The sequence below is a fragment of the Cricetulus griseus genome, chromosome 4 (genome assembly GCF_003668045.3).
Source record: "Cricetulus griseus strain 17A/GY chromosome 4, alternate assembly CriGri-PICRH-1.0, whole genome shotgun sequence".
NCBI classification, from domain to species: domain Eukaryota; kingdom Metazoa; phylum Chordata; class Mammalia; order Rodentia; family Cricetidae; genus Cricetulus; species Cricetulus griseus.
The window spans coordinates 208,034,808-208,047,371 of record NC_048597.1 but is presented as its reverse complement, the minus strand read 5'-3'; the positions used below and the strand labels follow the sequence as shown (position 1 = coordinate 208,047,371).

General features: G+C 44.5%; 1 protein-coding gene across 5 annotated transcripts in view; it reads right to left on the bottom strand.

Moving 5' to 3' along the window:
* Dzip1l (DAZ interacting zinc finger protein 1 like) overlaps nt 1-12,564 on the bottom strand; it is a 37,680-nt gene that overhangs the window by 23,664 nt on the left and 1,452 nt on the right. For 4 of the 5 annotated variants that reach the window (XM_027414285.2, XM_035443892.1, XM_027414286.2 and 1 more), the window contains exons 2-4: nt 11,056-11,167; nt 3,894-4,469; nt 2,432-2,516 (exon numbers count right to left, since the gene is read on the bottom strand). In XM_027414285.2, coding sequence (XP_027270086.1) covers nt 2,432-2,516; nt 3,894-4,394 — 586 coding nt within the window. In that variant the 5' untranslated portion in view covers nt 4,395-4,469; nt 11,056-11,167. Of the gene's footprint in view, nt 1-2,431; nt 2,517-3,893; nt 4,470-11,055; nt 11,168-11,356; nt 11,484-12,564 lie in introns of those variants that run through there. The other variant, XM_027414289.2, reaches the window with a different exon arrangement.

Below are 12,564 nucleotides of genomic sequence, written 5' to 3'. Positions count from 1 at the left end.
TCTGCGGGAGCCAGGCACACATGTGATGCACATATATACATGCAGACAAAACATTCATATACATAAGATTAAGTCTTTTAAAAAATGTTTTCAGATAAATTAAAAGAAGCAAAAAAGCCACCTTTTCTTTGAAATAGGTACTGCACTCTAGACAAGCACCCTGCAAGAGCTAGGGCTTCCCCACCAGCACCCCCATTTTAACATTTTTATTTTAAGACAAGCTCTCACTAAGTTGCCCAGGCAGACCTTTCAATTCTCCTGCTTTAGCCTCTTAAGTGGCTAGAATTAAAGGCCTATGCTACCCAACAGGTGGAACAAGCCATTTTAGAATGCAGAATGATTTCAGTTTAATAAAGTAATCAAGGGTAAGTGCAGACTAGAAGCGCTGGCAGCAAAACTTTCCTCAAGAGCACATTTCCCATTGCTGGGAAGAGAGATGGAAAGGTGATTAAGAGCACCCGCTGCTCTTCCAGGCAACCTGAGCTCTGTTCCCAAGATCTATGTTGTGTGGCTTACAACAGTCTGTAACTCCAGCTATAAGGGATCTAACGACCTCTTCTGGCCTCTGTAAGCAAACACACACACACACACACACACACACACACACACACACACACACGGCATACACACAGAGAAACATACTCATAAGTAAATAAAAATAAATCTTAAAATAGAAAAAGAACCGTTCCTTCTCCTTCTAAAAGATACATACAAAGGTTTACATATGAGAATGTTGACACCCCTGTGCTACACAGTAAGATTTTTAAGATACATACAAAGGTTTACATATGAGAATGTTGACACCCCTGTGCTACACAGTAAGATTTTTAAGTTACCCATATATTCTGCAGGACAATGTAAAAGAAACTGATGGTCACATCATGAAATTCTGTCCTGTCATTAAAAATTGTGTCTTCAAAGATCATTTAGGGATGTCAGAGCCCTGCCTAGTGTACACAATGCCCTCCTTTTGATCCCCATTATTTTGCATAAGCCAGGCATGGTAGCATACATCTGCAATCCCAGTATCCAGGAAATGGAGGCAGGAAGATCAGGAGTTCAAGGCTAGCATTAGCTATACTAAGCAAGTTCAAGACCAACTAGTTATACAACAACAACAAAAGCCAGGCAGTGGTGGTTCATGCCTTTAATCCCAGCACCTGTGAGACAGAAGCAGATGGATCTCTGTGAGTTTGAGGCCAGCTTGGTCTACAGAGCTGGACAGTTCCAGGACAGCCAAGGCTACATACAGAAACCCTGTCTCAAAAAAAAAAAAAAAAGTAGCATATTCTCAAGCAATAATCAAAAGGGACTTTTATATGCTTGCAAATATGTGCATAAAAATACATGCATACGGAAACTTAGCTACATGATGATACACAGGAAAAGAAAAATAAAAATAGAAAAAAAAAATAAAAAATAGTGGGCATTATCACTGGCAGTTGTTATTTTGACATATTTTTATGCATACGAGCATTAATCCCAGCACTCAGGAGGCAGAGGCAGGTGGATCTCTGTGAGTTCGAGGCCAGCCTGGTCTCCAGAGCGAGTGCCAGGATAGGCTCCAAAGCTACAAAGAGAAACCCTGTCTCGAAAAAAAATATATTTTTACAAGAAACTAATATTTTAAGACATAGACTTTTTCCTTAAATACTCCCCAATATCTACCTATGAAGAGATATATAAGTGCATAGTTAAATGATACTGCTTTAAGTTCTCTCTCCTCTCTCTCTCTCTCTCTCTCTCTCTCTCTCTCTCTGTGTGTGTGTGTGTGTGTGTGTGTGTGTGTGTGTGTTTGTGTCTAGGACTGAATCTAGAACTTCACTCATACAAGCAAGTCCTATATTACTGAGCTTTATTCTCAATTCTAAAAATCTTTTTTTTATTTTTAAGGGAATTGCAATGATGGGAAATAACGATGCTTTCCCTTAATGAAGTTTTTATATTCTATTACGTTTATTTTATTGTACAGATACTTCTGTTGCCCTCACTTTATGAAAACAGCAGAAAGCCTTGCAGTTCCTTTTGGAATTTGAAATGGCAAAATTAAATAAAGTGATTAAGTCATGATAAGCACAAGTACACAGAACAGCCAAAGAACTGGTCTGACTGCTCATTTGCCCCATTTACATTCACAACCAGCCTCAGAGAGCTTCATATGGGGCAGGAAGACTAAAGGCCATTCGGAGCCACTGCCTGCTCCAGCCACAGTGAAGGGTACAAAAATTCAGAGGCAAAGTGCTGACCACTGTCACGAAAAGGAAAAAGATACAACTAAGCCTATGTGTCTGGTTCCTCTTGTCCCCTGCACAGACAAAACTGTACTGGGCTCCATATGGAATCTCTAGGAGGCTCAAAGAGCAGGTTCATGTGTCTGTGCCCCACTCACCAAACCCTAGCACAGCAGCTCCCAGATGCTGCCAGGACTCACCGACTTCTGCCGTGCCTGCATGCCTGCGCTGGATGTGGCTTCGGAGAAAGGTGGCATTCATGAATGTCTTGTCACACAAATGGCACTACACAGAGGGGAAGCAATTGGAAAAGCTGGATTAGATCACTCAGAAAACATGGGACTTCCCTGTATTGAAAATCTGCCTCCACAGGGCCCAAGGGCTGCTTCAGAAACAGAAATAACTTGAAGGGTTGGGAGTGTGGGAGACCCTGAGTTCAATTCCCATCACTGCATAAATAAGGAAAGAATGGTGGGAAGGGAAGGAAAATAGGAGCCCTGATTTTTAGTAGAATACAAGGCCAGTGAAAATAACCACTATATGTCCCAGCCCCTCTTACAACCGAATGTGACCGTGTCACTAAATTCTAGTCATTATATGTAAGCAGAAATGGTATCTGCAATTTCTAAGAGGTGACTTTTTTTATTAACTCCTGGTGACACACACCTTTAATTGGAGTACTCAGAAGGCAGAGCCAGGCAGCTCTCTGTCACTTGCAGTAAATGCACTGACACATTCTGCCTACTAGAGACTTAACAAGAATAAACCTCTAGTTGTAAGAAGAATGTAACAGCCTTGCCTCCAAACTATGAATCTCCTGAAAAACCTCAACTAGCAAGACCCGTAACTACATTCTAGAGTCTGCCTGTGGCCAGGGTTAATGTCAACCTACGTTTCTGGTACAGTGATTCAAACACTCAAGTGCTGAGCTGGTTATGAATTATTAGCCATTTAAATTATGAAATAATTTTTCTAAAATGAGACTGCCTCCGCTATGCCTTGCCACACACTTAGTCAACATCCACACGCATCCATGCACTCACGCATGCCTTTATCCGGCTCACTCTGCATACATTCAAACTCTCCATCCTTGGACACGTATAAACACATCTACTTTCCATAAATACATCCTTAGACACATATACTACTTATGCTTCATTCATTCACATATACATCCTTACATATAGTCTCTACATATACAGACAGACATTTACATACCCCCCCATCAAAGACACACACATCATAAATACATCTTTATATTATACTTCTCGGCCATGTCCCCTGTGGTAAGTCAGTACAAGCACACATTATACAACACATATTCTACAGACACAGATATCATAGCTTCAATCATTTAACACACTCACATGCACAGATACAAACCTCATATAGTCACACCTTCACACACTACACATTCATCTTTTCCATGCACAGGAGTACTCTGTATACATAACCCTGTACACTCATCTCTCCATACCCATTCTACACTTATATGGCATAGAACACAACAGGAATCCTCAGACTCTCAGAATGTCATCTCTAAAACCTGCTCATAACTGGTAACAATGGCCTCCAGTAGTCTCGTGGCCCAAGGCAGTACCAATAACCTGTCCTGGTGCCTAAGGTACACAGCTCAGGTTCCCCTCCGCAAAGAATCCTCACCGTGTGGTAGCTGTGGGCGCCCGTCTGCAGAAGCAGCTGCTGCAGGGTGCTGATCATCTTTCGCCGGCGCCGGCTTTCCTCCCGAACACCCTTGAGCTCATCGGCCTGGCGCCCCAGCTCCTGCTGGCCACGCTGCTGCTGGCCCAGGCTGGCCTGCAGCCGTGCTTCCAGCTGCGCCACACTGGCACTCAAGCAATCCTGGCAGTGAAGCAGATACTCGATAATGAGCTGTGCCAGGCGCAGCACCTTGAGCAGCACGGGGTCCACAGGCTGCCTACAGTGGTTGCACACCTCTCGATCCAAGTTACAGAAGGTGACACCAGCAATGTTCTCCTGCAGAGTGGCTACGTCCAGCTCCCGGGCCACACGGTCCACGTCCACAGCGCTGATACGCCTCCAGTCTATGCTCTCACGACGAGGCTGGAACTTGAAGGTGGGGAGTGTGTAAGCCCCAGACAGCGGGCCACTGAGGCCCTCAACAGTGGCTGCTGGGTACTGCATGGGCAGGAGAGGCTCTGGGCTGACCACGGGGGTAGAGTGCCACCAAGGCCACTGGCCAAGGAGCTGAAAGACGACCTGGAAAATGGAAGAGTCCAAGTCAGACAAGTTGGAACGGCTGTATCTTCCATATACCTGCTCAGCAAAGTCTTAAAGTGGGGTACAGTAAGTTGTCTATGTAAGAGCTACTCAATACAATGCCCTGACTGTATTGACATGGCAACGGAGTGAGAAGGATAGGTGGGCCTTCCACTGCACAGATATGTATCCAAATCCTCTGCCTTGGGCAAGCCTCTTCCTCTTAAACCTCCTGTGTCTGTGCAGGAGCAGGGAACCCACTTGGAAGGAATGTGGTGAGGAAGGAGATTGGTGACACACCCAACCGAGTGCCTGGCACATGGTGGGGCCCTCAGGAACCCCTACAGACCCACTGCAGTAGTGCCTGGCAATGAATTTTGTCAAGTGTGCAAGTGGGTTTTTCTGCAACACTACAGTTGTTTAGAATAAAGTTAAACAACTCTCCCAGAATGGCAGAGCGACCTAATGACCACAACAGTGCCATACCGAATTCTGTAGAACATGTCCGGACTACATTTCCCAGTTTCTCCTGCAGTAAAGTGTGATCATGTAACTAAGTGAAATAAAGCCCAGCCCAGCCCCTAGAGGGCCTTAGGAAAGCTGCTATGTCTCTGCACAAATTGTGCTCAGTCTATGACGGGCCTGTTTGCTTATTTGCTGCTTTTTTCCCCCTGCATTGAGCATTACACACAGGGCCTTAGGCATGCCCTAATGTTGACCTTCACTTCAAGCCCATTAACCAGTTAGAGAAAAGAGCTTTGCTCTTTTTTTTTTTTTCCCCAAAAGACAGGGATTCTATTTCCTGTGCTTTTGGTAGGTATGCTTGATAGCTTGACAAAAGTTGCCACAAGCTACAAGTTGCTACAATCATCTGGAGTTAGGAAACACAATTGAGAAAATATCTCCATAAGGTCAAGCTGTTGGCAAGCAGTGGGACGCTTTCTTAATTGATGATTGATGTGGAAGGGTCCAACCCACTGTGGGTGGTGCTGCTGCTGGCCATGTGGTCCTGGAGTGTACAAGAAAACAAACGGAGCAAGCCACAGAGCAAGCCAGTAAGCAGTGTTCTTCCACGGCTCCTGCTCCAGTTCCTGCCTCGAGATTCCTGCCTTGAGGCACTGACTTCATTTAGTGACTTACTTTTCATAATGGCATGTGACCTGAGAGTTGTAAGCTGAAATAAACCCTTTTCTCCAACAAGTTTTTGTTCTGATTATGGTGTTTTATTACAGCAGTAGAAACCCAAACTAAGACAGTAGGCATATAATTTCTGTTTTTTCAACAGTACTTTGACAATATCAGTGGGAATTTAAATTTAATATACTACTACTAACAATTAGAAGCCAGGCGATGGTGGTGCACACCATTAATCCCAGCACTTGGGAGACAGGCTGGTGGATCTCTGAGTACCAGGCCAGCCTGGTCTATGGAGGGCATTCCAGGATAGCCAGGGCTATACCTCAACAATACCCTGCCTCAATAAACCAAGAAGGAGAAGGAAGAGAATTATTATTGTTATTATTATTATTAACATCATTATTATTATAACTATGGCTGGAATGCAGTTCAGTAGTAGAATATCTACCTAGCATTCATAAAACCCTGGATTTGATCTCCACCACTGAAGAGAGACAGGCCTGGTACATGAGCACTTATAATCCCAGATATTCAGAAGGTTGAGTCAGAAGGATCAGGAGTTCAAGACCTGCCTGTACTACAGAATAAGTTAAAGGCCAGCCTGGGTAACTGTCGAAAAAATAATCAAGAGAGGCAGAAGCCTGGGGCTGTAGCTCAGTGGTAGAGCACTTACCTTGCATGCAAAAAGCCTTGAGTTTTATTACCACACACACACACACACACACACACACACACACACACTCTCTCTCTCTCTCTCTCTCTCTCTCTCTCTCTCTTAATAAAAAGGTGAATTATACAGAGAAACCCTGTCTCGAAAAAAACAAAAAAAAAGTGAATTATAATTTGCCCTATAAACAAACTCACCTGCACAAAGATGCCTATGAAAAAATTGACATTGCAATATAAGTTGTAAAACTAATATACAAGAAAATATATAAGAAAGCAAAGTACAGCAGGCCGTGGTGGTGCACACCTTTAATCTCAGCACTCGGGAGGCAGAGGCAGGTGGATCTCTGTGTGTTCAAGGCCAGCCTGGTGTACAAATTAAGTTCCAGGACAGCCAAGGCTATAGAGAGAAACCTTGTCTCAAAAAAAAAGAAAGAAAGAAAGAAAGAAAGGGAAAAGAAAGAGAGAGAATGAAAGAAAGGAAGGAAGGAAGAAAGGAAGAAAGGCAAGTACAATATGGGATACAATTGCTATTTCTACACAACAAAATACTTGTAAGAGCAAGACAGTTTTTATACCAGTAGAGAATAATGACTTCATATGTACACATATGCACACATACATGTATACCTGTATTTCTGGTTTAATATTAATATAACCACATTTAATAATAACTTAAAAATCACATAGATATAGATCTCATTGGGGTGGTTGTCTATGAGAGACAGCAATGAGACCATGGGATAAATAAATGGATAGATGGATGGTTAGATAGTTGGACAAGCCTCACACAGTGTTCACTGGAGTGATTTACACCTGTTCTGATTATGAAAAAAGTGCACACTTGCTAGTCACATGATTCACTTACATGCCTGATTTCATAAGTGCAGATTTTCTAAAACAGCCAAAAGCTATTGGCACTGACTACCTGTAGGAAATGAAAGTGGCTGCAAGACTTTTATTTTTTTAGTTTCCACCTCTCTATGCTATTCAAAGTTCTTCCCACCATCACCTATTATTTTTTGAACTAAATATATATATATATATGTACATATATATATATATATATATATATAGAGAGAGAGAGAGAGAGAGAGAGAGAGAGTTTTACCCTTGCAGACTAAGAGTCTAAGATGAGAAAAGGTACACACTTCCCCATTTATCGAATTCTTTCCAGCCTATGTGATCCAGTTATTGAAATGCAACCCAAGAAAAGTGTCTTAGTTTATGTTTCTTGTCAGCTTGACCGAGTTTGGAGTCACCTAGGAGACATACCTCTCAGCTTGTCTATCTGGCGTTTCCAGAGAGTATTAACCTGGGAGGGAAACCCCACCCTAGATATGGGTCCGTCCCCTGGCCTGGAGTCCCAGACTGAATAAGGCAACATTTTCTGCTTCCAGTCTGTGGAAGTGGTGGTTAGCCATCTCACACCCCTACTGCCCCGCCCACCCCCACTACAATGAAAGCCAAAAGAGACCCAATTGTTTCCTTCAATTGTTTCCATCAGGCATTTGTTAAAACAATGAGAAAAGTAACAACACAAAAGGTCACAAAACTCAAGAAAGAAAAAAGTGGGACCAGATGGGCAGAGAAGGGGCTCTAGGAAAGTCCCTGTCCCTTTCTGAACTGCCTTCCTCTGGAAAAGACAGTGACAATGGCCAGGCCAGCTCCACCTGCTTCCCAGGGACTATGACAAGGGGGTGGAGGGGACACATGACTCAGAGTTAACACCAGCATGTTTCATGCAATCTCTAAGCATGAATCTACAAATAGATAGGTAACACCTAGCCCATTATGCACCATGAGGAAGGAGAGAGACAACACTTATAGGTTCCAAAGATTTTAATAAATCACCACATAAGCAGGTCACTGATCAATCAGGGCTGCAGGACCAGGACTTGGGAGCCTTGTTTCTCCTGACAGTCCCGAATAGGGACAGAAGTGTGGGTTTATAAGCATAAAATTCACAAACATTTGTTGCCACGTTACAGTTACAATTTCCACCAATCAGAAATCAAAGATGAGGGATCCTTGTGTGTTCCATCATTGTCAACTGACAAATGTGCAAGCTTTTTAGCCCAACCAATCAGATTCATTTGCTCTTTCTGTTGTTAGGACCAGCCGTAATGTTTCTAGAGAGCTAAAGACATATATTCACTATTTCTACAGTTCAGGGAGGAAAGTGTTCATCCATTGGAAAGTTCTCAGCTCCCCTGGGGCTTGGGAACCTGACCTTTATTTCACCCTCGAGGTAAAATGGAGTCAAAATGGCAGTGCCCAGGCCAAGGTGCTTTTGCCTGCTCCCTTTAGCTACAGTACCATTATGCCAACTCCACAAACCAAACTGGAGTCTAGACAGGGTGTATGGTCTGCCCCAGCTAGAGAAACCAGAGCTGAACTACAGATAAATGTCCACATCCCTCCAAAGTTTGTTGAGCTATTCAACTGTGGTAAGGCTTGCCTCTTGAAGTTTGACTTTGACTAGAGGCTCACCTTGAAGCCTCTAATTCATTCATTCATTCACAAAGTCTCCTCTTGTTTACTGTATACCTATTTGGGCTGAGCCCAGCAGGTAACATTGTGAGTAGTATGTGCTGCATTAACCACACCCCTGCTTCCTACCTTGGGGTTCAGTGTGGCTCCTTGCTGCCACTGTGCTGGCTGCAGGCCTCTTCAGTTGATCCTCAGACTGGACACAGGATGCCCTGAGCCTAGCTTTTCAGTTTCATTTCTCAGACATGCTTCCAAAAACACCACCATCCGGCATAAGCATCCCACCATGATCACCAGAAGACCAGTATATTTCTACCCCATTCGGTATGTCAGGGTGCAAGCAAAACAGTTGTGTAGCATGGTACTCACCATGCTTAGCTCCAAGCAGCAGCCTCGGCACCAGAGCCTCGGAGACGATGGCTCACAACAAGTAGTGCCTCTGAGCAACAGCAGGTTACCAGGTATGCTGTGCATACACAAGGGTAACAGGACACCGCTTCCAGTCCTCCCAAGCCTGAGAACTTCACTCTTTAACTATTTAAGCTTTGGCCTCCCAGTGTTTGCCAACAGTCCTCTCTCTAATGATAAGGCTCTCCATCACCAGCTCTCTCCACTCTCCCTGAGCGCTCCTGCCGGCCTCACCATTCAGCAAATGAGGCAGAGTGCAGGTGCCCCTGATATTCACCCGCTGTTCACCTACGTAAGGCCACTGTGCTGAGGACCCAGGTTCAATTCACAGCACCCATATGACAGCTCACAACTGTCTATAACTCCAGTTCCAGGGAATCTGAAGACCTCTTCTGGCCTCTGCAGGCATCGGGTAAGCATGTGGTAAACATACATGCATGCAGGCAAACACTCGGACACATAGAATAAATGTATAAAAGCAAAACAATCCCTGAAGAGCTGCCATCGCATTCTGAGTCACAGAGAAGAAAGACGTTTGTCAAAGGTCCAGACGCTAGATTCAAACCCAAGCAGCTCAACTCCCGCATGGGCGGGCTCTCAGCCACTGTTTCTGCAGCCCCTCAGGATAAATTACCCTAGGCCACTGCCTTCTGTTCCTGCTCAAGATGAACACATGCTTCAAGGCTCTGCAACCCCAGAGCACTAAGCACTCATTCTGGTCCAAGTCAGCAAATGACTCCTAAGCCCTTGCAAAGGGCCAGGCACCAAAAGTCAGAATAGATGGGACCCCAGACAATGGTTCCAGCCTTTATGAAGGAATGAGAAGTGAGGAGGTGGGGAGGGAAAAAAATGAAAGGGAAAAGCTAACATCTCTGAACTCCATACACAGTTCTAAGGTTTTACATAGGTTGTCCCATTTAATTCTCACAGCAACCCATTTACACAGATGAAGAAACTGAGAAAGTGAATAAGGAAGGGCACAATTTTCCCATAATCGCCTAATTACAGTGTCTGGCTCCAGAGTTTTATTCTCCAAAGACAGGAAAATATGCAGAACTTAACCCTGGAGAGTGCTAAGTGCCAGAGTAGGATCCAAGAAGGGGTGCACACCAAGGCATTGCTGTGCCCGTCTTCCCCATCTGCTCCCCAAGTCTAAGATTTTCAGGGGTTGCACATTGCCTAATTCCTGTCTACTCCTGCCTTATTCCTGTCTCTTGCATCTCAGTCTCTGACCTATCTCCTGGTGACTATTAAACTGAACAAAACTGCCAAGATCTTAAACTGTTTGCCTCACAGTTCTGTGTTCTTGGGGTTCTGGGGAAATGAGGCTAGGACCACCAAGTGTTAGTATCAACAGGACAATTTCATTTGTCCTCACTATAGAGAAATGAGGTCACAGTGAAGTGTTAGAGTTGCTGACCACCTGGAGGCACAGACTAATCCCATTGGCTACTAACGGCTTTTGTGAGTGGGCTCAGGCCCATCAGTGAGCCCTCCCAGTGCCCAGCTAGGCTGTCAAGATAGGGCTTCACAGCTTGCTCTCCTAGTGTCTCAAACCTTTCTTTTCACACCCTAAGCAAACTTCATAAACACTGAGGGGAGACCCCACTTGCTTGCATAGAACTCTCAATTCATGAGGTTTTTACTGCACCCCCAAAAGTATCACTCCTATCTCCTATGACTCTGAGAGTAAGTCTGGGGGTTCTAGCGTCAAACGGTAGGCTAGAAAGGTGGGAGTTCATATAGACAGTGAACTGATGGTTACAGCTGTTATTTATCAAGCACCTAAATCTGAATTACACCAACTGACCTCCCAATAAAGATGGCAGTGGTGGCATACAAATGATACAACAGATTGTTTTTCATTGTGGAAATACAGTACCTGAGATTCCTTGAGTAGAATGGAAGAGCTGCCAGGGTTCACAGCAAATCATGACAGGGTCACTGCTGGAGACCTTAAATCCTCAATGTACCTCAACTCCAAAGACTGCTTCCTGGTAAAGATAGGCAGAAGACAAAGCCACATGAGCATGCTGCTGGTTACCAAGAAACCACACATCCCAGGGGCAGGGACTCGGGCCTGCTCCAGACTGAGTTATCAGCAGACTGTTTTCCCACATCTGGGAACGGCAACACAAGGCAGAGGTGATTCACCACCATTAGGAAATCTGAGGCTGTGTTACCTGTATCTACACGTTTTGATGGGGTTCCGGGAAACTCCCCAATCCTACTTCACTCTCAAGAGCTAGTGATCCAAGTGAAGATTTATGCTAGTATTTCAAGCTTGCTCCAATGTGAGAATGTTCAATTCCCCCTGCAGAAATTCCACACTCAATGGGAAGAAAGAAAGAGAGAGAGAGAGAGAGAGAGAGAGAGAGAGAGAGAGAGAGAAGAAAAAATCTGCGGCAGTGTTTACTACCTCCCAAGTCAGTGGTCCCATGAGGAAACAAATCCTGGAGGCTGTATGGCTCTTCTGCCAAAGATAATATTCACAAAATTGCCCAAAAATCTAATTCTTTTTTAATTTAAATTGCATCTACACATCTCACTGTCTCTTTTTCTTCCTCAAAAATGAAACCAAGAGGAAAGTTTGGGAAGGGCCAGACTTCTCAGGGCCTGCAGGCAATCATTTACAAACTTGCCCTGGCTTCCAAGCTAACTTCACAGTGCCTGCCCTAGGGAGCTCCAGGCTTGTCATTAGTGCTAATTGTCATGGCTGCCAAGGAAACCTTCCCACAGTTTGCAAACAGGCTCTCCACACACCAGAGGCAAGGGAGTGCTGGAGGCCCTGATGGAAATGGGAGGGATCTGGGACTGCTGAACACTTTCACAGACCCCAGTCTAGATCTTAAAGTTTCTTAAAAATTAAGGAGTCTAGGAGCTGCATGCACTCTTAGAACTTCCAAGCAGCAAAAGAGAGATTCACTCCCAGAGGCACCAAGATCTCCCTTGTAGCTGGCCTCCTCTGCCCAGCAACTTTACACCAATTTCCTCTTAACCGCTTGTTGGTGTGGGTGGGGTGCTGGTGGGGTCCCAATGCAGGGCCTTGTACTGCTAACTCTGAACTCTACCACCAAGCTATGTCTCCAGCTCCAAGGAGGTACTTTTTAAAGACAGTACCAGAAGAACACTTATGTGACCCCTAGCAGGTCAACCATACTCCAGGGCTGGCCCTACTCACAAGAATAGAGTGAGACAACTGGACTGGGGGGGGCGGGGAGTCAACGTTGGGTGGGGGGGAAGTGAGGGTGGAGAGGGGGGGAGTATGATCAGAACACACGCAGGAAATTCTCAAAGAATTAAGGAAAATATTTATAAAAGCTTATGGTGAATTTTTGTCACATACACAAAAGAAGTTTTTGTTTTGTTTTGTTTTGTTTGTTTTTCCTAA